The 23,739-nt window shown below is 48.3% G+C and overlaps 1 protein-coding gene across 2 annotated transcripts in view; it reads left to right on the top strand.

Annotated features, from left to right (window-relative positions):
- The window catches only part of TSHZ1 (teashirt zinc finger homeobox 1), a 72,182-nt gene extending 48,766 nt beyond the window's left edge, over positions 1-23,416 (top strand). For both annotated transcript variants that reach the window (XM_080683454.1, XM_080683453.1), the window contains exon 2: positions 18,886-23,416. In XM_080683454.1, coding sequence (XP_080539580.1) covers positions 19,647-22,088 — 2,442 coding nt within the window. In that variant the 5' untranslated portion in view covers positions 18,886-19,646 and the 3' untranslated portion in view covers positions 22,089-23,416. The remainder of the gene's footprint in view (positions 1-18,885) is intronic.
- Positions 23,417-23,739: the final 323 nt, after the last annotated feature.

The raw sequence follows: 23,739 nt of genomic DNA, 5'->3' as shown, positions 1-23,739 counted from the left end.
CACAGGAGGCAGGGTGTCCCTTGCATGACTTGAGGGTACAGGGCGAGGCTGCTTGTCCCCATGACATGGTGGCCTCCCTGACCCAGTCGAGAGTTGCAAAGCCAAGTCTCCAAAGGCTTTGTTTTTTTAGAGAGAGCTTTGTAGTGAAATAAGAAGGCAGTAAAACAGACCTCCCCAATTTTTCAGGATGCCTTTATTCGGTCCCTGGAAGTTTACCAGACGATTCTAGAAGCACCTTCTCCTTTAGTTGTGCTATGAAAAAAGGCAGAAATCACCAAGTGAGTGTAGAGTCATATGAAAAGTAATCATCTATAGTCTCTATACAGGCAGACCTGGGACATGGGTTTGGCTCCAGGCCCCCACAGTACAAGCGAGTTGTATCTTAATGCTGGTGGAAGGCCTGCCTTACGTTTGTAAAAACACCACATCTGTAAAGTGCAGAAAAAGGAAGCATGCTTATGTTTATTCTTCTATCCATTCCACAAACATTTATCCAGCGCCGACCGTGTGCCGAGCATTGACGTAGGTGCTATACAAGCTGAGACCTCTGCAGACAAATTGAGAGTAACTCCTGGGCTTACAAATCAAACACAGATCGTCAGTTTGCCTCTTGGCTAGGACCGTGTGGTTTGTCCTTTTGAACCTGAGAATAACCACATTTGGGTCAGGCATCTATCCCTGCCCCCCATGGGCCCTGTTGTAAGGAAAGTAAGTGCAGTCCTCACAGGCCGTGGGAGCCAGGCCCGTGCCACGGTCCCGTGTCCGGGTCCACGGCTGCCCACTCTTCTCGGCTTCTTTCCTCCTCTCCTCTGCCTTTGGAAACCCTTTCTGATCTCTGAGAGTAGCTCAGCTTTTCCCTGGAGGAGCCCTCCTGGGAGGTGGAGAGTCTCCCCCTGGTGTGCCCAGCACTGTCCTAGGTGGGCTCGGCCAGGCCCTACCTCCTGTCTCTCTCACCGTCTTGCTCATTGTTCAGGCCTGTGTAGTGTTTCTGGCTTCGTCGAGAACATTACGGGATTGGCATGGGGTTAAGGATTGTCTGCCACACCTTGGCCTTTTCATAGATGAGGAATCGGAGGCTCGGGGTAGCTTGTGGCTCCTGCCCGAGGTTTCCCAGGGTACCTGTTGTAGAATTAACCACTTTGCGTGTCCGTGTAGCCCCGGATTCCTCGGTGTGCAGGGTCATTCAATACTTGAGTAAATGTATTACCTGTGGTCCTATCTTGTTTACTTTTTCATAAAGGTCATGAAATCATTTGTCAGGAATGTAGTCTGTAATTAGCATCACTTCTGTCTTAAAGTCAGACTTGTCTTCTATCACTTTGACTTAGGAATGTCTTTGTGAGGACTAGGAGGTGCAGGAAGTGTGGGGTGGACCTGCATTTCCAGGAACCTACCTACCTGCATTTCCATTCAGGTTACAGACATTTAAAGCTGCAGCATCCTTTCTTCTTACTCTCTTAGAGAGATACACCTTTTTGTTTTGTGTTAAATATCCATATAAACAACTTGTCAGTAATTCATATATTCTTCTGACACGTTGTATGTTTTTTTTAAATATTTTTTATTGATACTTCACAGAGAGGAAGGGAGAGGGATAGAGAGCTAGAAACATCGATGAGAGAGAAACATCGATCAGCTGCCTCCTGCACACCTCCCACTGGGGATGTGCCCGCAACCAAGGTACATGCCCTTGACCGGAATCGAACCCGGGACCTTTCAGTCCGCAGGCTGACGCTCTATCCACTGAGCCAAACCGGTTTCGGCACGTTGTATGTTTTACAAGTACTTTTTCTTGCAAGCAAATGTTAGCCTTCCCAACTATTAGTACGATTAAATGCATTTAAAGAAGGGTTTATCAGTTAAGGGAATGGTTTGCTGCGGTTAAGGTGCCCAGAGACAGTAACTGTATCCAGCACATCTATGTCTCCTGCTTGTATCTTGGCAATTAAACCAAGAGGTTGTGTTTTCTGTTGGTTGTGGTGTTCGCATCAACATTCATACAGATACAATAATTCAATGTGGGGACGAGCAGTGTTTTCCTGAGCTGATTTGCATGTGCATGTCAGATCCCACTATGCCATTTTCATGCTATTGAGGAAAACAAAATGACCTTTTACCAAGTTTTTTATTCTGGAAGAGTCTGTGTTTTGAATTTGGAGGAGAGGGGGCTGCAGAACAAAAGGGAAGAGGCAGTAGTTGATTTATACCACGATGTCAGCAACAGTCAGGAACCAGGGACGCTTTTCAGTTGTGATTGTGCCTTCACTCAAGGCTGCTGTACTGGGCCCCCGAAATTCCATTGTCAGTAAGCTCCGAGTCTCAAGGAGCCTGCACTCATACGGTAAGGACCGTAGAGCGACTCAACTGTCCTCTGTGTCTCTGCTCTTCTTATCGTGTGTGATGCTGTTTTAATACATGAGATAGCGCATCCTGAATTACAGAGTATTACTCAGTTATAGGATTATAGTACAATAATCCAGAAATGTATGTTAAAAGCTTACCTAGCTAGCTGTTCTTTTAAAGTCCCTCATTTTCTTTATGATTATTTTCCAAAAAGAAATTAAAAACAAGATGTCATCCCGTCAGTATGCTTGTGGATAGCATACAGCTGAAGTGGGTAGTTCACCGTAAACAGGCATAGTGGGATACACCATCGAAGTTTTCAGCTGGCTTCTCACAAAGTAATTACCTTGCCGTTATCCCTGCCATTCAGCCAACTTTACATGTGAATGGTGTGTCTGTGCCTCTGTGTTCATCAACCGCATGCTTCGAGTTCTCCCAGGAACTGTTGTACTGACAGGTTATTAGTATTATTATTATTATTTTTGTATAGAGAAAAGAAGAAGGAAGGGAAAGGGCCATTGGAAAGGAATTGCACTGTGGTACATAGATATCAGTAAATGCTTCGGAGTCAAGGTGACTGCCTGCCCTGTGGGGGGTTCCTTTGGCAGGGTCTCCTAGAGGCTAAAGGGGACCACAGTTCCTGGTGCAAGCCCAAGGCCAGCCTGTGTGCAAGGGGCAGTCCTCAGCCTGCATACCGTATTGTATATAGATGCTGGGCAATGGAAATAAATCAGGGCAGCTCATCAGCACATGTGGACTTTAATATCCTTAAAGTGTCATTTCTGAACGTTAGTCACGGGTCCGTTTTTTTGTTTTTGTTTTTTTTTAAATTGAGGGGTACACATTTCTAGTTATGACCTCTTTAGGCATATATATATATATATATATATATATATATATATATATATATATATTAATTGATATCAGAGAGGAAGGGAGAGGGATAGAGAGATAGAAATATCAACAATGAGAGAATCATTGACTGGCTGCCTCCTACACAACCCACATGGGGGCATTGAGCCCACAACCCAGGCATGTGCCCTGACTGGGAATTGAACCTGTGACCTTTTGATTCATAGGTCGACGCTCAACCACTGAGCCACGCCAGCCGAGCTCTTTAGGCATCTTTTGCTCAATTATACTTCAGCCCAAGGTGTGCCCCACACAGCAAAATAGAGGCCCACCTACTATTTCTTTTTGTTTGTTTGTTTTCTTGCTTTTTGGAAGAGCTCAACATACAGGAAGTGATATACTAGATATACTAGAAGGGTGGGTTTTTGTTTGTTAGTTTTTAGTTTCATTTGAATACGTTAAACTATTTTAAATTTACCGGAGGGAGCAGTTTTCCCTGGAGAATGTTTTGGGAAGACGTCTACTTCGGCCATGACACCCCGTTCATGCGACATCTGCGATCTTACAGCAGATATTTTTGTAAGAAAAATGCTTCTGCCCTAGCAGGTTTGGCTCCGTGGATAGTGTCGGCCTGCAGACTGAAGGGTCCCAGGTTCGATTCCGGTCAAGGGCACACGCCCAGGTTGCTGGCTCGATCCCCAGTGTGGGGTATGCAGGCGGCAGCCGATCAGTGATTCTCATCATTGATGTTTCTATCTCTCTCTTCCTCTTCCTTCCTCTCTGAAACCAATAAAAATATATTAAAACAAGAAAAAAAAAAGAAAAATGCTTCTCTCAGTGGGGTCATTTTCTTGCAGTTCACCACGGAGGTGGACCCCTTGGCTCGTCACGCGTGTGTACTCGAATAAGTGGAAACACTTTAAGAAAAGTAAACTGCGTGCTTCTCTGCTGTCGTCTTTGCTCCGACGGTGCTTGGAAGCCGTCACGGACTGCAGAGCCTGCCTGACCCGTTTGAGCGCACATTATCATAATCTCACTGTCGTACGGCCACCGAGTTAATGTACTTACAAATGACAGAGAACGTGTGTTACATGACCTTAGGGTTTTCAAAAATTAAATGACGTCGTAGGTCGTATTTCAAAGAATAGCTAAGGAGAATGGTTTTCTTCCCTGCATAAAGTGTCACCACGCATAGCAACAGGATATTGTATTTCTTTTTTATTACTCAAAAATGTGAAGCTTTTAAACTCCTAGATTCCCCACATAAAATTTAACATTGGGGTAGGGAATGAAATACCGTTGGGTAAATCTGCTTCTCCGCCTGCTGTCCCCTCGCACGGCCTGCCTTTGGTCCCTTCAGCACTTACAGCTGCAGAAACGCTTTGAAATTCTTTTCTGTGGAGGAAGTTTGCATTTCTCCCTCATACAAAGCCCATGAATCCCCATCTAAAAGCCAATAACATACATATATTTACTGAATATGCTTTGTGTGGATATTAACAATGGATCATTTTTACTTATGTGTGTTAGGGGTCATTTTTTGTTTTAAAAAGTGTTCTTTTGAAAGAAGTCTTATAGCTGGAGGTTAAACAGGATGGAGAGGAAAATCCTAATTAAAGCAAGTGATACTGGTATTTTTTCAGAGCCTGGAGCCCTGTGCTGCCCGCGTTTCACGGTGTCCTGAGCTCACCCCGCAGAGAACCCCTGGTGTGTGACCGATGACAGGCGCTGTCCATCACAGAAGGGATTCCCAGGAGGTGACGGGGCACACCCTGGGGACAGTCCTCGCCTCATCCTCACACACATAGCTATCAGAATCCACCCGATCACATGTTCTAGAATTCTCTTTCCAAGTAGATCAAACCGCAGCTCTGGGAACCAGCCTTGGGGCATAAAAAGCAGTAGGTTGACTTGACCTAGACCGTGGACAAGCCTGGGCCTCCATGCACAGTGAGAACCAAGAGTCCCTTTGCTTTTTGTTCACGTGAAAATGCACATGGGGTTCCGTGTAATGAGGAGGCAGCCTGTGTGGAGTGGAGGTCTTCCTAGCCTGGGCTAGAGGTCAGGGAACAGAAATCTGACCCGCAGGTGGACGTAATGGGAATTACTGCGGTCCTCAGGAAGCTCACCCGATTGACAAGTCATAGCCTTATATTCTTTTTTGTTTTTTAAATCCTCGCATGAGAATATGATTTTAGAGAGAGAGGAAGGAGGGTGGAGGGAGAGAAACATTGATCGTGTCCAATCGGGGATCGAACCCGTTACCTTTTGGTATACAGAATGATGCTCTAGCCAGCTGAGCCACCCGGCCTGGGCACAGGCTTATGTTCTGATGAAATATAAGGATGGCCTTTAAAAGCCAAAACTTTGGACTAAAATTGACCAGCTCCGGTTCTCTCTGGACTCCCCCTGCAGACTGCAGTTGAGGGGGCCTGAGCCAAGTCCAGGTGCGGTCCCTTGTAGACACCTGTAGGAGGTGGGCGCTGAGCCCTGAGTCTATTGAGTACGGGGTGGAGATTTACAGATAACCAGGTCTTGGTAAGCCCCCGGAAGTATTGGTAGAAAGAATATTATTTAAAGTTACTCAAATTTGATGAAGCCTATAAAGGAATCTGCACTGTATTCTGCACCAAAATCAAATTGTAGGGGGAAAGATGTGGCTGCAATGTGTGCTTAGAAATGACTTGTCATAATTAATGTTTTTAACCCCAAACAATTAGAGCATTTAAAAAATGTTCTGACACAGCCAGAAAGTTTTTATTTCTGCGATGGGTTTCACAGCTCTGAAAAATTGCCTTATTTCCTTGATGTTGTTGGACACTAATTGCACAGCTTTATTTTTTTTCTTAAAATGAACATACACCAGCATTCCAGAAATATTAACGCTCCCATTGGGGAGGAGACCTCCTCCTCTTGCATCCCAGCTCTGCCCATAGCCCTGCAGGGGCTCATCCGCAGCCTCCTTCTCTCCATCCGACTCAGTGATGCCCACGGAAGACGCACGTCCGTGCTGCATTTGGGACACGTGGGGTGGTCACAGAACAAGGGGTTTCCATTCCACCCAGAAACTGGTGTGGTCATGTGGCCACACTGAGCTGCCTTTTAAAGGCGGGTTCCTCTGGGAGTTCAGCATGAGCCAGGAGGGAGGGGACAGGCACGGCGGGCCTCCTGAGTGGGTCCTGCAGACATTGTGGGCAGCAGGCCTGGTGTGTCTCTGACTTAGGGCCCTGAGTGGAGAGGAGAAGGCACGGGGAGGGGATACGCGAGCACTGAGAGACCAGCCTGGTGACAAGCTCTGGTGCTCAGTCTGTTACCGAGAGGAAGCTGGCGTAAGGACCGTATGTGTCCTGGGGCACTCCCTCCTCAGAGGCCGGGGAGGCTTCCGTGTGCACGTCCAGTTCCCACACAGCTGGAGGGAGGAAGGATGGCAAACATGTGCACCTGTGGAAATGCCTAAACGTGGGCATTCTGAAACAATCACTGTGCAGTCTCCCACGTGACATCCTCCCTGGGCTCCTCTCACAGACACAGGGCAGGCAGACTGCACCTTTGGGCTGTAACTTCTAGATGAATCTCAGGGACAAGGTGAGGCCCTCTCCACCCTCAAACCCCCAGCCCCCAGCCGGCATCCTTAAGAAGTGGGAAGTATGGAGGGTTATTAGCACCATAAATCGCCTCTGCCGTCCGTCAGACGCTAAGAAAGGCACAACGTGGTACTGGCCGTGTTGGTGCCGGCTGATAAATCACTGCAGATTAAATTATTAGATAATTTGGAAACTTAACAGTTTGCATTTTGCACTTCCAATTGTTTTGCTGACTTGCACTTTTTTGCTGTCCGGGATTTTATTAACCGTCTTTAAGACATCTATCACCTCCTTCCTCTTCATTTTCCAGCGGGCACGTTTTCCCGGGAAGGAGAGAGCCGCGGTCCTGATGCCTGCAGCCGCGCTCCAGAAAGATTGCTGTATTTTCATTGACATGCGGCGCATTTCCATAATTGGCTTTTCTACATGATAGGAGAGAGGAAATAATAATGTCATTTTATTTACAGCCAGAGTGTCGCTTTATGAGACTTCTCCAAGTTTCTGCCATGCTGTGTAGGTCAAATGACATCTTTTGATCAGTCCTGTCCAAAGACATCAAAGCTGAGTGGCATGTAATGGAGACCTAGTGACAAACCAAATCTAGAAAAGAAATAAGACTGCCAGTTTCCCATTAAACAGCCTGCTAAACAGCACAGCTCCCCGTGTCGGCGGCGAAGCCGCTCTGACCACCTAAATCAGGAGAATGAAAGGGAGCTGAATTGGACATTAGTACCGCAAATGACTGCAGTGATTGCCACGACGCCCCCTCCCCAAAAATCAGCAGGCAGACCATGCGAGGTACAGTGAGCCTGCCCTCGCCCGTCCACTCCCCTCCTGCCACTTGCTGGTTTCTGATCTGGTTTATTTAGGTTTGACATCAGCCAAGTGGTGTAGCAGGAGATCTCTGACAGATATTCTTACTGATTTAGTGGGAGACACGGCTAAGGAATGATGGATCTTCCCAGACAGGATTTCGGAGTGGCTTTTTTTCCTGTTCCCACCCCATTTTCTTCCTTTTATGGTCCTGTTGCTATGTGGCTCTCATTCCCAGCCAAATTATTAAGGCCTTCAGAACTTTTGAGGAAGGACGATTGATGGATGAAGGCTTCGTGCTGATTGCCACATGGACTGGAAGCATGTTGGTCTTTCTTGAAGAAATTTTAAGCAGGAATTTTATACTAGGGATTGATAAACTAAGTTATCACTGCTGTGCTTCAGTCCAGCCTGCTCCCCAGGTGACGGAGCCACATGGAAACCCGAGGTGTCTGCACACACAGCATCATCCTCTGTGCGTTTATCCACCTCCATTGGCTTTGGGTTGAGTGCTTTTTCTTCAGTTCATCATTCCATCCTATAGGTACTAGACACTTACTTCGTTCGGGCACCGTGACAGCTCTCAGGCAGGAGCAAGGGTCACTCAGGTGCTGTGACCCCTGGAGACCTGGCCTAGCAGGGGCAGACCGCTGGACTGCATGGCACGGAGGGTCCTGGAGGGCTGCCCGGGGGCAGTGCAGAGCCAAGGCTGTGGGTGGGCAGAGAGCTGACCTACGGACAGAGCCTGGTTTGGCACAGTTGGAAACAGGGCTTTTTGGCCCTCCCTTTTTTTATGATGGTAAGTGATTTAGTGGAGTTAAGTATATTCATTTACATTGTTGTATAGCCATCATCACCATCCATCTCTAGAACATTTTATCTTCCCATACTGAGACTCTGCAACCGGGAAACAGTTTCCGATATCCCCTTCCCCAACTCCTGGCCACACCATTCCGTTTCCTGTCTCTGGGACCAGTCGGGGTCTCCCTGGCTGGAAACTGGTGGCTTGCAGCCGTCCCCTGCCTGGCATCCCTGGGAATGCTGCCGTGGCTGGTGCATGGCCCCGGCTTTCAGGCAGAACCGCTCAACATCGTTCTCACTGACATCATGCAGGTAAGGGCCCGATTTTACAAACAGCGAATTCTAAAGACAGAGTTCATTCCAAACTCACGCCACTTACAGCTGCCGGTAGCAGTGTCCCGTGTGTGGCTGTGTGGGTACCTGTCTGGGACTTGGCTCTGGGGGAGGAGGGGGGCATCCTGCCCTGCAACCAGCTGATTGTGTAGCGGGGGCAGCTCAGGTAACCTTATGCCTCAGTTTCCTCACGTGGACGTGGAGGGTCAGGGCAGGCTTTCCCCTTATCGTGTTGATGAACTAACAACATTCATGGTGCAGAACGTCGGGGACGGCGTCGGGTTCAGAGGAGAGCTGGGTAAATATTACCTGTTATTATCCTGTGACATTTTAACCCAGAGCATAGTGCCGGCTGAGCACATAGTCTGTGGGAATGAAATGTTTACCCAGAAACAAGGACATTATTTCTTTCAAAATAACAGTATATTATCAGTCTTCCTAAATAAATTACTAGAGGGCTGAGGAAAGTCATTCTGTCCATGTAGGCGGGTCGTTATCCCTGAATATATTTTATTGCTCTTTGGGATTCAACATCAGTGTTGTTGTGGGGAAGACGCTTCAGGCGACTGTCACGGCATCCTCACCCTCCACAGAGGGTGTATGTCCACGTGCACACTCGTCCCTCCTGGCGGCCACGGCACGTGCTTGGGAACTGTTAGTGTCAGGCACCCTTTTCTGTGTGTGCAGCTGGCCTTGCTCATTTCCTTCGCATCTGCTCCCCTAGGGCAGGTTGGATGGTTTCATAGCGTGTGCTTTCCCTCTCTGTCCCTCTGCATATTTTTCCTCCTTTTTTCTTAGTAATTTAAACATGCCCAGTATTTCTTTCCAAGCGGCTTTCTGAGCAAAGCCGAAGAAGGTGGGCAGGAAGGAAGGAACGACATTAGAGAGGCCGGGAGCGGAGGGTCTGAGTGTCCTCTGGCTAGTGGTGAGAAAGGCTCTTCTGTGGGGACAGCCAGGACAGAGTCTGTTTTGTTTCTGTTTTAAAATCTTTTCCTAGAAGTTGTCTTGACCAAACCCTGTACGTTCTCCAACACATGGTCGCGGGGCGGACCAGGGCCCCAGTGCTGCCTTTCAGAAGCAGTCGAAAAAGGATATGTCCTTGGACTAGGAATAGTGGCTTAGGTTAAATTTCTAAGAAGGAAAGTGATGCCTAGGGTAGGGGCCCCGAGCACCTTCTCATTAGGGTGCATTGCTGCAGCCTCAGAGAAAAACACCACGAAGAGGGCTCGAGGCTGAGCCTCGGCTGAGATGCCAGCACCTTCTCTTCATTTAGCCGCAGACTGTGTCTGCAGCTTCTCGGAAGGATGCAAATGAGGAGTGGAATCCATGCACCTGCTGAATCCGTGTCTCTGGGTGCCCCAGGCGTCGGGGCCCAGCCTGCCGGAGCCCCGTCACCCTCTGCTCAATAATGCAGGGGGAGTTTGCTCTACCAAAGTGTCACCTGTCTAGGTGAGTCGTGCCAGTGTCGATCCGAAGTGACAGCCATCTTTGAGTCCCAGCATCTCTAACTGACTTCTCTTTTATCATTCGTGTTGGAAAGGTAACATTTTCGACAAGATTGTTTCCTCTCCCCTGGTCTGTGTCTCGGCACCCACCCCCGCCCCCCGTCTCCCTCGCTCATCCCCACCGCACACCTGATCAAACCTAGATCACTGACAAAGGCTTCCTTCTCCAAATTAAATGAGCCTGACTAGCCTGGGAACGTTCATGAAGAAAGCGAGGGAAATGCTGATGAGTAACACTAATGAATCAGGGACCGGAGATCCTCCTGGAGGCGGATCCTGGGATCTCGCAGCGTTCTTCCCCGTGAAGAATGGATGGAAGTCGGTTGTGTGGCGTGATTTTAACATCTGTCCTACCCTTCACGGTCATTTGTATTTGTAATGGAACCAGGTTAAATACTTCCATTCTGATGTTGCCGGCAGGGATGGAAATGAACATTTCAATGAAATCATCCGGACTGATTCATCTGCGCTCCGTTGGTGATGGAGCCCTAATGAGAATGCTGGGACACAGGGTTTATCACATGATGAGGAGGAGTCAGTAAATCTCGGAGATTAGAATCGCTGCAGAGCTCCCCATGCATGCACGGCGCCCCTCACAGACCTCTGCTAGTGATGTGACTGAGGGAGGGACAGAGAGCCGGCCTGGTGGCCAGGGCCTGTCTCCCAGTGATGGGCCACCAGGAAGCGTTCTCTGCCGCTGGTGAAACCCCAGTGTGGCCCCCGGACGTTTCTGAGGACCCTGTCTCAGGGACTGAAAGGCAGGACGAGGACTCGGCTTTCTTCATGTCCCTGTAATTATAAATGCCCTGCTTTTACCATGGCCTTCTCTTCGCCGAAACAGTCACTTTGCTTCCCCAGTTGTCCGTGTGAAGCAGAGCCATTGTGTTTGAACTGCTGCGGCTCTTGAATGTCTGTAACTTTGGAACTCAGGCCCTTTCCCTGTGTGTCCTCCGCATGACACTGTGCCTCAAAGTCGCAGGCCGTCTCGCACGAGGGACCCTCAGTGACGCCAAGGGTCCTGTGGCAGCAGTGTGAATTCAAGTTCATTAATGTGGATTACTCAATGTATTTTCATACTGAAGTGCTGTATTCATATGTTGTATTTTCCCATGTTACCACCTTTCTTCTATCTAGACGCTATTGCTTAAAATCCAAGTGAGGTAAAAATGGGAACATGTAGTCAGCTGGCCTATTAGGTTAACTGCCAGGATCTGAATGATTCCAAATATCAAAATGGGGGCACAGCAGAAGCTGAGCCCCTTCTGTTGAAGGAACACGTTATGTCATTCACTTTCCATTGGGATGTCGATGGAGCAGATATGACACGTAAGTGATACTGTGTGTGAATGGGTACTCTGAGTAGCCGGGGGTGTGTTGGGGGGGGGGCACCTGCTGGATTTTGAAGGCTAATGTTAAAGCTGACTTTTAGAAAGCAAATCTTGTTCAGGGGAAGCCCAGTTTGGATTGCTGCTCCCACTTTTCTGTCCGGGGACAACAATGGCGATGGCGAGGAGGTGGAGTTCTGGAGACTTCGCCTCCTAGACTGGGAAACAGGACGGTTCAGGGAGACACCTTAGGTTGTGCATAATTGGGATGCAGATGAAGTGCCAGTTCGGGGAGGGGACACAAACCTAATTGCTCAGAGCCCATGTTACTGAGACTCGAGGGAATTTGGAACTTGACTACATTTAGCTTAAAAACAAATACAGCTGTTGCTTCCCAAGTCTTAACATGACTGTTGAACAGAGTAAATCTTGTTTTCTTCAAAGAAACAAAGATGTTTTAAAAAACGTTGGGCTGTGATTTGAGAAACATAATTTTTATCTAATTTGCTGAAGATAAGAAGCTTGTGCCTCATTGTATAATTACACTTTGAGATGGACACATTTTTCTCACTGTGTGCATTTAACTGTAAACCGTCAGGGTGCACATACTAGCATCAGATTCAGCTCCAGCTTGGACCATACACATCGCATATGTCCACTCTTGTTAGAGTGCACAGAATTTCATGTTGCTCCAGGTGACAGCATGTATTCAGGGACATGCTGGCATCCAAAGGCACATTTTATGACAAAAAATATTAACAAGATTTAATTTTTTAAAGAAAAGTGAAATCTAACCATAAGATCCAATTGTCTCATTCCCATTTTGGAAATAATAGGGTCTATATAGTTTTAATTTTTCATTCACTCTCATATGCACACACTCACACACATATACACTCATCACCCATGCATGCATACCCACCCACACATGTACACACACACATGTGCACACACATGTACACCCACCATACATACATGCACACTCGCACACGTACACACACGTACACACGTTCACACTCGTACCAACACATGCACGCATAGCTACGTATATATACACACATGCACAACCTCGCACATGCACAGATAGCCACACACACATGCACAGCCATGCATGTGCACTCTCACATGTGCATGCACACACACACAGGCACTCACATACCCATGCATACATGCACACATATGCATTCATACTCATCCACACATGCATGCACACCCACACATGCACCCCCCCATATATGCACATACACTCACACATACACGTTCATGCACTCCCATGCTAGCACACGGAGACTGGTAGCACCTTCTCTCCTACATTTCAGGGACTGCTGTGAGCACCTTCCTGTGGTGTCTTCCAGGTCTGTAAGGCTGCTGTGACCATCCTCCCTCTGATGACACGCTGGTGTCCCATGTCACACGGATGTGTGCTGAGTATCACACTCACACCACGTGCCGGGCTCAGGAAGGGCAGGGAGAGAAGGCAAAGCTGTGTTGACACAGAAAGAAAGCAAAAATGATGACGTGGAGGCTTTGTTTTATTTGATTGGGAGGTCATTTGTTTCTGTTAAGTAATTGTAAAAGGGGAATTTCATGCTGCAGCTACCACCCCCAAGCACACTCATTCATCAGATCCCAGGTGGCAGGGTGAGGGCCCCAGGGAGCCGAGCGCACCCAGGGGGACGGTTTTAGGGAAAGGCACATGTCAGGTTTACTTTATTTTCTGAGATTCAAGAGCCTACCTCACAACACTTTTTTAGTTTAAAAATTGCACTCATTTACCTGTGAAGTATATTGTTCTCATAATTTCATCACCGGAAATAAAAATTTCTACGAATACTGTAGAACATTCTGGAACATTTGAACGCATATGAGCTAGAGATTTTTTAGAAAATTGTAGCTTGTGATGAAAACAAAGATCATGACAAATAATGACCCAAATTTAGAAGTTTTTATGAGTCCCAGCCCTCCCTTCCTCCCCCTCTCTCTCTGCCTCTCCCTCTGCCTAAATTTTAAAAAAAGGTATCTAGGAAAGCAGTTATGAGAATTCACTGATAATAGTGAATTCTATAGAAAATAAGCCTAATTGTTACAGTAAGAGCAGATGTTGCCTGTCATGACAGCATGGGTGCAACTTTAGTTCAGACACCACTATGGTTATTAAGGGAATATCAAGAAAGTCATGTGTTGTGTATAGAAGTGATTATGTAGGGCATGTTAGCTTGTGGTGTAACACATTGGTACACAATTTCTATGTGACTGTAGCCTATTTAAAGATAAAGATTCCCAGAACTCTCTTTGAGAAGTTAGTTTCCAGTCAATCCCTATGGATCTGGGTGTGCCCATACTTGCTTATTCCATGCCCCAACCCGTAAAGGTCTACTTTCCCATTTCTCTTCTTCTATCCTGTGCTTTTATGAGAATGAGCTACTGGGTTGAAGATGGAGGCATTTCTGGGACATAAGCCCTGTGTGGGGTTCAGAAACTATAGGAACCCTTTCTCCCCTCATCTCTCACAGCCACACCCTTAGCGAAGTTGGCACGGCTCACTTTCTAATGGGATGTTTTGTTGGAAACCCTTAGGGTGACAGTGCCGAGGGGCAAAGTGACTGGGTCCGGAAACAGTCATTGCTGGTCCTTCATGATAGCCAGATGTCCTTCGTGAAGGCCAGGTTTATGGTGTACAGGGTGTGGATGGGTACTAATGGGGTTACCCTTCTTTGCTGGGTTTCAGCCGTGTGGCATGGAGAGGTATTTCATGCAAGGTCCCTCGCTGGATTTCTAAACGGTATCCATCAGGGTGACTTACCTATAATTCCAATTGGATCCTGTTAGGGGTGTGTCGCCCCTCAGATGCAGAGGGAATCATGAGGACCTGCCCTCACTGTTTGCTCTTCTCACTTCATTTCCACTTCTCTTTAATTTTTCAAGGTTCTCCTATATTTTCTCTTCTTTTTCTTCCTGACATGGCTGAAAATCAGAAAAGCTTTTGGTCTTTTCAATAACAGTGTAAGCTCTAATTTGGGCTCTCCACTTGTATAATTATATTGCTGTAACATGCGGCCAACTCCAGACCTAAGATCAATCCCTGATGTGCTCATTGGGAGGGGCCTCAAAATGAGGCGTCTTATTTCTTACTTAACTTGAAATTAAATTCTGAGGTTGTGAGAAGGAGAAATTGTATTTATGTTCAGGAAGTTACCTGTGGATACCTAATTAAATTAGAATTGGGTAAAAACCAGAGGAATTTTATTGTGATTCTTAAAAATGGATTCTGTTGGGTTTTAAGTAAAGAAGTAATTCTGTTACGAATCAGGTACTTTTGCTATTGGAACAGGGCAACTGACATTGGCCTAAGTCCGTGGTCGGCAAACAGCAGCTCGCGAGCCGCATGTGGCTCTTTGGCTCCTTGAGTGTGGCTCTTCCACAAAATACCACGGCCTGGGCGAGTCTATTTTGAAGAAGTGGCGTTAGAAGAAGTTTAAGTTTAAAAAATTTGGCTCTCTAAAGAAATTTCAATCGTTGTAATGTTGATATTTGGCTCTGTTGACTAATGAGTTTGCCGACCACTGGCCCAAGTGTTAGAAAAATGTTTGCTCACCTTATGTCAGAGCAGAAGTGGCCTCTCAGCTCTTCGCTCAGCAGAGTCAAACATCCTGCAAAAAAATGTAACTCAAGTGTGATGAACGGAGATGCTGCCTGTATGTTAGTGTCTTTTTGGAGGAGGGAGGAAGCAGCTCCATGTCTGTGTTCTCTGCCTTTTTCATTTCCCAATATTTTCTAACTTTGATTAAAACCTCCCACTGTCTCCGAAACAGAGGTGAAGTGACTCTCTAAGAGACCGATTATAGATTTGGAAGGAAGTGTGTTTCAAGATTCTACTGTGAATCGAGGCTGGGCACTCACCCCTCAGGTGTGTGGGGGCCCCTTTGGGGAGTTGGCCCCTTGGAGTCTGTGTATTTTGATATAATGGCCATCTGTTCGTGGATATCACGTTTGCAGGTGTAAAACCTAGTTTGATGTAGATAAACATGTAATTTGGTATGATTGCATAGCTTCACCAGGTGGCAAAACAATAGCAAAGCATGGTATTTACTGTAAGCCAGTAACCAAGCAGGGGCCGGAGACCTGGGCTGTCTACTCGTCACTGCTCCATATCCATTTTCCTCATTCACAGCCAACTCTCAATTCTGCATGCTCATGAGGAGAGAAGGGATGGGATCCACCGTTTCCCAGCCCATTCTCATCATATCTGTCCACTACATTCCCTCCAGGTCTTGGGAAGGCTGCTAACCAGAACTGTGGCCTCTGCCCCGTGTGAGCCCTGACTGAAGGCTGACCTGGGCTGCTGGGCTGGTGGCTCAGGAGGGTCGCTGCAGCTGATCCCATCTGAGGCCCCAGCACCCCTCTCCCCCGGCTGGGCAGGAATGCAGGGGCCGAGCAGGAGGGTTGGGTGTCTGGGGGGCAGACCCACAGGAAACCTAATATCATCCACGCCCTTAGTGTTCTCGCCTCCTCTCCACTTTTTAATATTTTCTTTTTGTTGTTTATTTTTTTATGGCTACTTTTTAATATTTTCTTAAAATGTAAGAATAAGCAAAGCCCGGCCCACACTCCCTCCCCAGGCTGGGCCCTGCCTTCCCGAGCTCCCCCATTTCAGGGTCTGGCCAGTGACTGCCAACTATTTTGTTCCAGAAATGGTATCAAATGGACAGTTGTATTTATTTATTATATTTGTTAAGCTGAAAACAGCAAAGAAGATTTTGAAAATATGGATACTTATCAACAGCCACCTCACTCCACACATGACCCAGGCACTCACCAGCTATAATTAACTGCGATCAACATTCTTTAAAGGAATTTTTCCACGGTGTGCAGTTTTGTCTTTTGCCTTTTTCATCTAATGACTTTGCCCATGTTATCAAAGCATACTTTATTATGTTGGAATAATATTGCATCACAGGACTAAACTACAGATGACTAAACCGCCGCTCACTGCTGACAATTTAGATGGTAGTTACTTCCCATGGAGCATCTTTATGCACATGCATGGTCTGCATTTCATATCTTTAGACTCTGCTTCCAAAAGTAAAATTATTGGGCTGAAGGGTGTCAACATTTTAAAGTTTCTTTCCTTTTACTCTCTTTCATCAAGATTCTCTCATGTATAGCAACATGACTGGCACATAAGAAATTGCTATTTTTTTTTATTCTCAAGGAATTTATTAATCTCTTTCCATCCAATTTTTTAAAAATAATTTTTTAAAAATAACTTTTTATTTTTCAATTTTAGTTGACATCCAAGGTTTCTGAATACTCAATTCAGAATTACTTTGGGTCATTGATTCATCCAAAGACGTTTCCTGGAGGTTTCACTGGCAATGGGATGCTGACAGGACAAAGGACAGTGACTTGGTCCTGATGGTGGCTGGGTGGCAACATCTGGGACTGGAGGTCAGGTGACCGGAATTCCAGTCCTATACCCACTGTTTCCCATGTAATTTGGGGAAGTCAGTCAGCTTCTCCAAGATTCAGTTTTCTCATCTGCAAAATAGGCATTTTGGTGATGCCACCTGGCAGGGTCCTGCGGGTAAGAGGGAGATAATCAAATGAAAATGGCCCGTTGGGCAGCAGGCATAGTTGTCATTGGCTGTGCATGTGCACGGGTGTGTGTGTGTGCTTACAGTGACTGTGTGTGCCCACACTCTGGAGTGCTTGCTGCTGGCATCTGAAGTCCTCCGTCTGCAGGTGCTGAAGCTCTCCTGTCACCTGCCTGCCCCGCTTCCGCCCCCTGGGCAGACAAGATGGTCTCTGTCTGTCCTCTCAACCATCCCTGAAAACATAAGTGCGCTTTGCCACATTCCCTTAGGATCCGGCTCTGATAATGTGATAATGAGTGATTACATTTAATGAGACACCCTTCTCAGGTCATATCAGTGTATTTTAATAGAGCCTTTCTGGAAAATATCTTAACCCCCAGTTTCCCAAGTAGTTAATGGAACACTACTTCAGGTAGTTATCCCCTTAAAAAATAATGAAAATAATAAAAGGTAAGTAAAATAGATTGGTCAAATAAGAGGTGAGGCATGCAATTTTATGTCCCTTGGGCACACAATGTTAAAGAATCTAAAATGTCCTGCAGCAAAAATGTCAGGTTTTATCTAATGATTTATATGCCTTCCAACCCTCTCACTCACAGGACAGCTGTCAATATCCTACAGTGTCCCCTGGGAAATGCTGCCTTCAACCAAGAAGTCAGTGTGCCGTGCACATGTAGCCTGGACTGGGCTGCCAGAGCACACACTACTGGCCTTGTTAAAATCAAAGCCTATGTTTATTGTGGTAAAATACTCATGACATGAAAGTTGCCATTTTAGCCATTTGTAAGTGTGCAGTTCGGTGACATGAAACCCATTCACATCGCTGTGCAGCCATCACACCTGCCACCTGCAGAACTTTTTCTCTTCCTTCCCACCGAAGCTCTGTCCCCATTAAACAGCTCCCAGGCACCCACCCCAGTCTGGCACCCACCCTCTGTTTTCTGTCTCTATGGATTTGACTCCTCTGGGTGCTCATGTAAGTGGAATCACACAGTATGTGTCCTGTGTGACTGACTCATTTCACTGAGCACAGTGTCCTCCAGGTCCATCCATGTTGTAGCAGGTGTCAGGATTTCCTTTCTTTTCACAGGTAACACACCATATTCTGCCTGTCCATCCTTCTGACTGTCAGTGGACGCTGGGTTGTTTCCCCCTTTTGGCTCCTGCAAATAATGCTTCTTTGTACCACCTGGTTCTTTGACACCTGCCTGGTGTCCCCTCTGGGTGACGTCTCCCTCCAGGCAGGGGCCTGGGGTGCTCGGTGGCCTCCTCCTTTGAGTGAGGGCCAGAGCATTTTTATCACTTGCCACTGAGGAGTCTTTATATTTACGGAAACTGTGTAATTCTTTCTATGGAATACCTGGCCCTAAAAGTTGACAGCCAGGTCCCACCTGGTGGGAAGGCATGAGGGATGTGCGGGTCATCACTTAGGAAAGGAGAAGCCTGCAGGAGGGGTTGACGGGGTTCCTTCCTTTCCTGCCCAGCTGCATCCCCACATGACGTCTTCAGAAGGCCCTGCCCTCCCCTTGAGGCTTCTTCCTTGCAAGGTCTTCTCCCAGGAGAGAGGCTGTCCTGGTCGAAACCTAATTTCTGCCTCCAAGGTGCAGAGTGGGTGGTCACCTAGAGGTGATAGCCTTGTGGCCTGGGAGCTCGAGGAGAAACATGGTGTGTGTGCTGGGGAGGCCATGTCCTTGAACGTGATTTACTTCTCACCTGTGTCATTTTTCTGCCCTAGCTTATGTTCCCGAGGAAGAATTGAAGGCAGCAGAAATAGATGAAGAAAACGTGGAGGAGGATGGGCTGTCCCTGGACATTCAGGAAGGTGACTACGTGGGCGGTGACGAAGCTGAGATCAAAGAGGCCCCGAGCTACCAGGACTCCCCCATCAGCACGGCCACCAACCAGGACGCTGGCTACGGGTCGCCTTTCAGTGAAAACAGTGACCAGCTCGCCCATTTCAAAAGCTCCTCCTCCAGAGAAGACAAAGAGGACCCACAAGGTCCAGACAGCGCCTCCTACCCCCAGGACAGCTTGGCACAAATCAAGGCCGTCTACGCGAACTTATTCTCAGAGTCCTGCTGGTCCAGCTTAGCACTGGATTTAAAGAAGTCCAGTTCGACCACCAGCAGCAACGATGTGGGCCCCAAGGAGAGCTCCACCCCCACCCCCACGCCCCCCGCCACCACGACGGTGGGTACCACCGGCACCACCGCCAGCACACCCAGCTCCAGCTCCAGTTCCAGCACCAGCTCCAGCACCAGCACCAGCACCAGCAGCAGCGGTGGCTCGGGCTACGACTGGCATCAGGCCGCACTGGCCAAGACGCTGCAGCAGACGTCCACGTACGGGCTGCTGCCTGAGCCCAGCCTGTTCAGCACTGTGCAGCTCTACAGGCAGAACAACAAGCTGTATGGCTCGGTGTTTACGGGCGCCAGCAAGTTCCGCTGCAAGGACTGCAGCGCCGCCTATGACACGCTGGTGGAGCTGACAGTGCACATGAACGAGACGGGCCACTACCGCGATGACAACAGGGACAAGGACTCCGAGAAGACCAAGCGGTGGTCCAAGCCCAGGAAGCGCTCCCTGATGGAAATGGAAGGGAAGGAGGACGCCCAGAAGGTGCTCAAGTGCATGTACTGTGGCCACTCCTTCGAGTCCCTGCAAGACCTGAGCGTCCACATGATCAAGACTAAGCATTACCAGAAAGTGCCTCTGAAGGAGCCAGTACCAGCCATCACCAAACTGGTCCCTTCCACAAAAAAGCGAGCCCTTCAGGACCTGGTGTCCCCGTGCTCCCCCGAGCCAGCGGGTGTCGCCACAGAGGCCGCTCTGAGTGAGTCAGCCAAGGACCAGAAGATCGCCAACCCCTACGTGACCCCCAACAACCGCTATGGCTACCAGAACGGCGCAAGTTACACCTGGCAGTTTGAGGCCCGCAAAGCGCAGATCCTCAAGTGCATGGAGTGCGGCAGCTCCCACGACACCTTGCAGCAGCTCACCGCCCACATGATGGTCACTGGCCACTTCCTGAAGGTGACCACTTCCGCCTCCAAGAAGGGGAAGCAGCTGGTGCTGGACCCTGTGGTGGAGGAGAAGATCCAGTCCATCCCTCTGCCCCCCACCACACACACCCGGCTCCCCACCTCCCACGTCAAAAAGCAGCCCGACTCGCCAGCAGGGTCCACGACCTCCGACGAGAAAAAGGAGCCAGACAAGGAGAAGGCACCAGTCGCAGGTGACACGGAGAAGAAGATCAAGGAGGAGAGCGAGGACGCCTCTGAGAAGTTTGAGCCCACCACGCTCTATCAGTACCTCCGCGAGGAGGACCTGGACGACAGCCCCAAGGGCGGGGTGGACATCCTGAAGTCCCTGGAGAACACGGTCTCCACAGCCATCAGCAAAGCCCAGAATGGCGCGCCCTCGTGGGGCGGCTACCCCAGCATCCATGCGGCCTACCAGCTGCCGGGCGCTGTGAAGCCGCTGCCAGCCGTGCAGAGCGTGCAGATGCAGCCGTCATATGCTGGCAGCGTGAAGTCGCTGTCCTCGGAGCACAATGCACTGCTGCACTCCCCGGGGAGCCTCACGCCACCGCCCCACAAGAGCAATGTGTCGGCCATGGAGGAACTGGTAGAGAAGGTCACGGGCAAGGTCAACGTGAAGAAGGAGGAGAGGCCCGTGGAGAAGGAGAAGGGCTCACCGGCCAAGGCCATGTCCCCTGTGGCCAAAGAGAATAAGGATTTCCCAAGGACAGAGGATAGCAACAGCAAAACCCAGCAGAAGAAGGGCCCGGAGGTGGAAGCGGGCAAGGCCAAGAAGGAGGGTGCAATGGAGGCCCACACCCCCAATGGCACAGAGCCGCTCAAAGCCAAAGTCACCAATGGCTGCAGCAGCCTGGGCATCATCACGGACCACTCGCCGGAGCCATCGTTCATTAGCCCTCTGAGCGCGCTGCAGTCCATCATGAACACACACCTGGGCAAAGTGTCCAAGCCCGTGAGCCCCTCGCTGGACCCGCTGGCTATGCTGTACAAAATCAGCAACAGCATGCTGGACAAGCCCATCTACCCCGCCACCCCTGCCAAGCAGGCCGACGCCATTGACCGCTACTACTACGAGAACAGCGACCAGCCCATTGACCTGACCAAGGCCAAGAACAAGCCCCTCGTCTCCGGCGTGGCCGACACGGTCTCCTCGCCCCTGCGGGAGAGCGCGCTCATGGACATCTCCGACATGGTGAAGAACCTCACGGGTCGGCTCACCCCCAAGTCTTCCACGCCCTCCACGGTGTCCGAGAAGTCAGATGCCGATGCCAGCAGCTTCGAGGAGGCGTTGGATGAGCTGTCGCCTGTTCACAAGCGGAAGGGTCGCCAGTCCAACTGGAACCCCCAGCACCTGCTCATCCTGCAGGCCCAGTTCGCCTCCAGCCTGCGGGAGACGCCCGAGGGGAAGTACATCCTGTCGGACCTGGGCCCGCAGGAGCGGGTGCACATCTCCAAGTTCACGGGGCTCTCCATGACCACCATCAGCCACTGGCTGGCCAATGTCAAGTACCAGCTGAGGAGGACAGGCGGGACCAAGTTCCTGAAGAACCTGGACACAGGGCACCCTGTGTTCTTCTGCAACGATTGTGCCTCTCAGTTCAGAACTGCGCCCACGTACATCAGTCACCTAGAGACGCACCTGGGCTTCAGCCTGAAGGACCTCTCCAAGCTGCCCCTCACCCAGATTCAGGACCAGCAGAGTGTCTCAAAGGTCCTGGCCAACAAGGCCGTGGGCCCCGTGGGGGCTGCCGAGGACGATCTGGGCTCCACATTCCAGTGTAAGCTGTGCAACCGGACTTTTGCGAGCAAACACGCAGTCAAACTGCACCTTAGCAAAACCCATGGCAAGTCCCCGGAGGACCACCTGATCTACGTGACAGAGTTGGAGAAACAGTAGCGGCCAGGTACGCGAGGGACCCCGCCCGGCACATTGCACTAAACGTCTTCACACTGCACTAGGCCCGGCCTGAGCCTCCAAAATCAGCCTTCCTTGGTTGCCGAACGGCCTGTCTGGACCTCGGTTTTTCTTACACACATTTTGTAGCTATATTTATATGCTCTTTGTCTGATTGCGCATGTCATTTTTCTTTTTCTGTGAGTCAAAGTCTGACCTTTATTTTCAACATCTGTTCTTGATGTTAAGCTATCTTTTGTAGGAAATGATGGGGCACACTACTCAGAGACACCAACTTAGTAGGAAAGAAAGACACAAATAACAATGATAAAAAGACATCCTAAACATTACAAAGTTGCCATGACAATAAAGGTCATAGGACCTAGTGGTGTCAAACTTAACCCTTTGAGGACTGTAATTGCATCTCTGTGCCTTTCACTCCAAAAAAAAAAAAAAAAAAAAGGAAAAGAAACAAAAAGGCTTAAAGGCATTTCATTCAGATCAAAAGCTGTGTCAGACACAAAACTTATTTAATAATTAAAAAATGAGCTTTTATATGCAGACTGGTTTGTGAAGGGAACATGCATGCCGCTGTTGGAAGACAGAAGTTGTCTAGGACTTGCGGGGTTAGGAAGCCACAACGTCCCACGTTCAAAACAAAAAACTAACAACAAACACCCCAGTTGCCACTATGCCCAAACCCTCTGGATGCTGAAGAAAATGCCACTTTTGGCAAAAAAAGAAAAAAAAGTATGCAAGCTATTATTTAAAACGTGTAAAAATGCTATTTCTTTTTTTTCCTGTAAAATACTGCGGTTTATAGTTATTTACAAATGTAAGCTTTGGTACAAGCTGACCTTTCTATAGCGCGCTGCATCGATAAATGAAAAAAAAATATGGGGCAAATGTCGGAGTACTTCCCTTATAAATTGGCAGCATCCGCTTAAAAACTCCTTTATCCTACCATCCTAAATGGTTACCTATCCTACCATTTTAACCTATCCAACTTTCTTTGTACCTTCTGGCTGTATGCTTTCTCTTTTAACTTTTTATATTGTCATTTTATATTAAATTTCTGTGTATATAATGTAAAACCACGATTTTTGAATAAAAATTAGTTCCTGCAGCTTGATTTAAATAGAGAAATTTTACTGGCGTTTGCATCTCTCCAGATGCATGTATATCAGACAAAAAATAAATAAATGAAGACAAAGCAAGGCACTATTAATTATACGTTTGATGTTCTGTCATTAATATTGTACAGTACATTTGGGTTCACACAATTAAATCCACTGTTTTCTCAACTGTAAAATAAATCCTCACGCCGTTCTTGGTTTACGTCGATTGTCATGTCGTCATTCTTCTGCCTCGGGAGATGTTATTTCAACAGCGAGAGGTCTTGCTGATGCAATCGACCAACGGAAATCCCACTCAGAATCATCATTTTGTGATTTGTGTGCTGACATGCCTTCACTCAAATGATAAGTATTGTGCTTTTAGAAACGGTAATTAGCATTTTTAACTCCACTGGGTGCCACCGAGTTGAGCTGTTGAGTGATGGGTGTTTGGTCCATAGAGAGAGCCTGAGGCCTGCGTGTGGAGAGCCGAGTGTGCTTTCTGGGCGTCCAGGGACTTGATGGGGTGGCAAGGAAGA

Source organism: Plecotus auritus, assembly GCF_963455305.1.
Source record: "Plecotus auritus genome assembly, chromosome: 8".
Taxonomy (NCBI): domain Eukaryota; kingdom Metazoa; phylum Chordata; class Mammalia; order Chiroptera; family Vespertilionidae; genus Plecotus; species Plecotus auritus.
The sequence above is the reverse complement of the archived record's forward strand: the minus strand, read 5'-3'. Positions and strand labels throughout refer to the sequence as shown.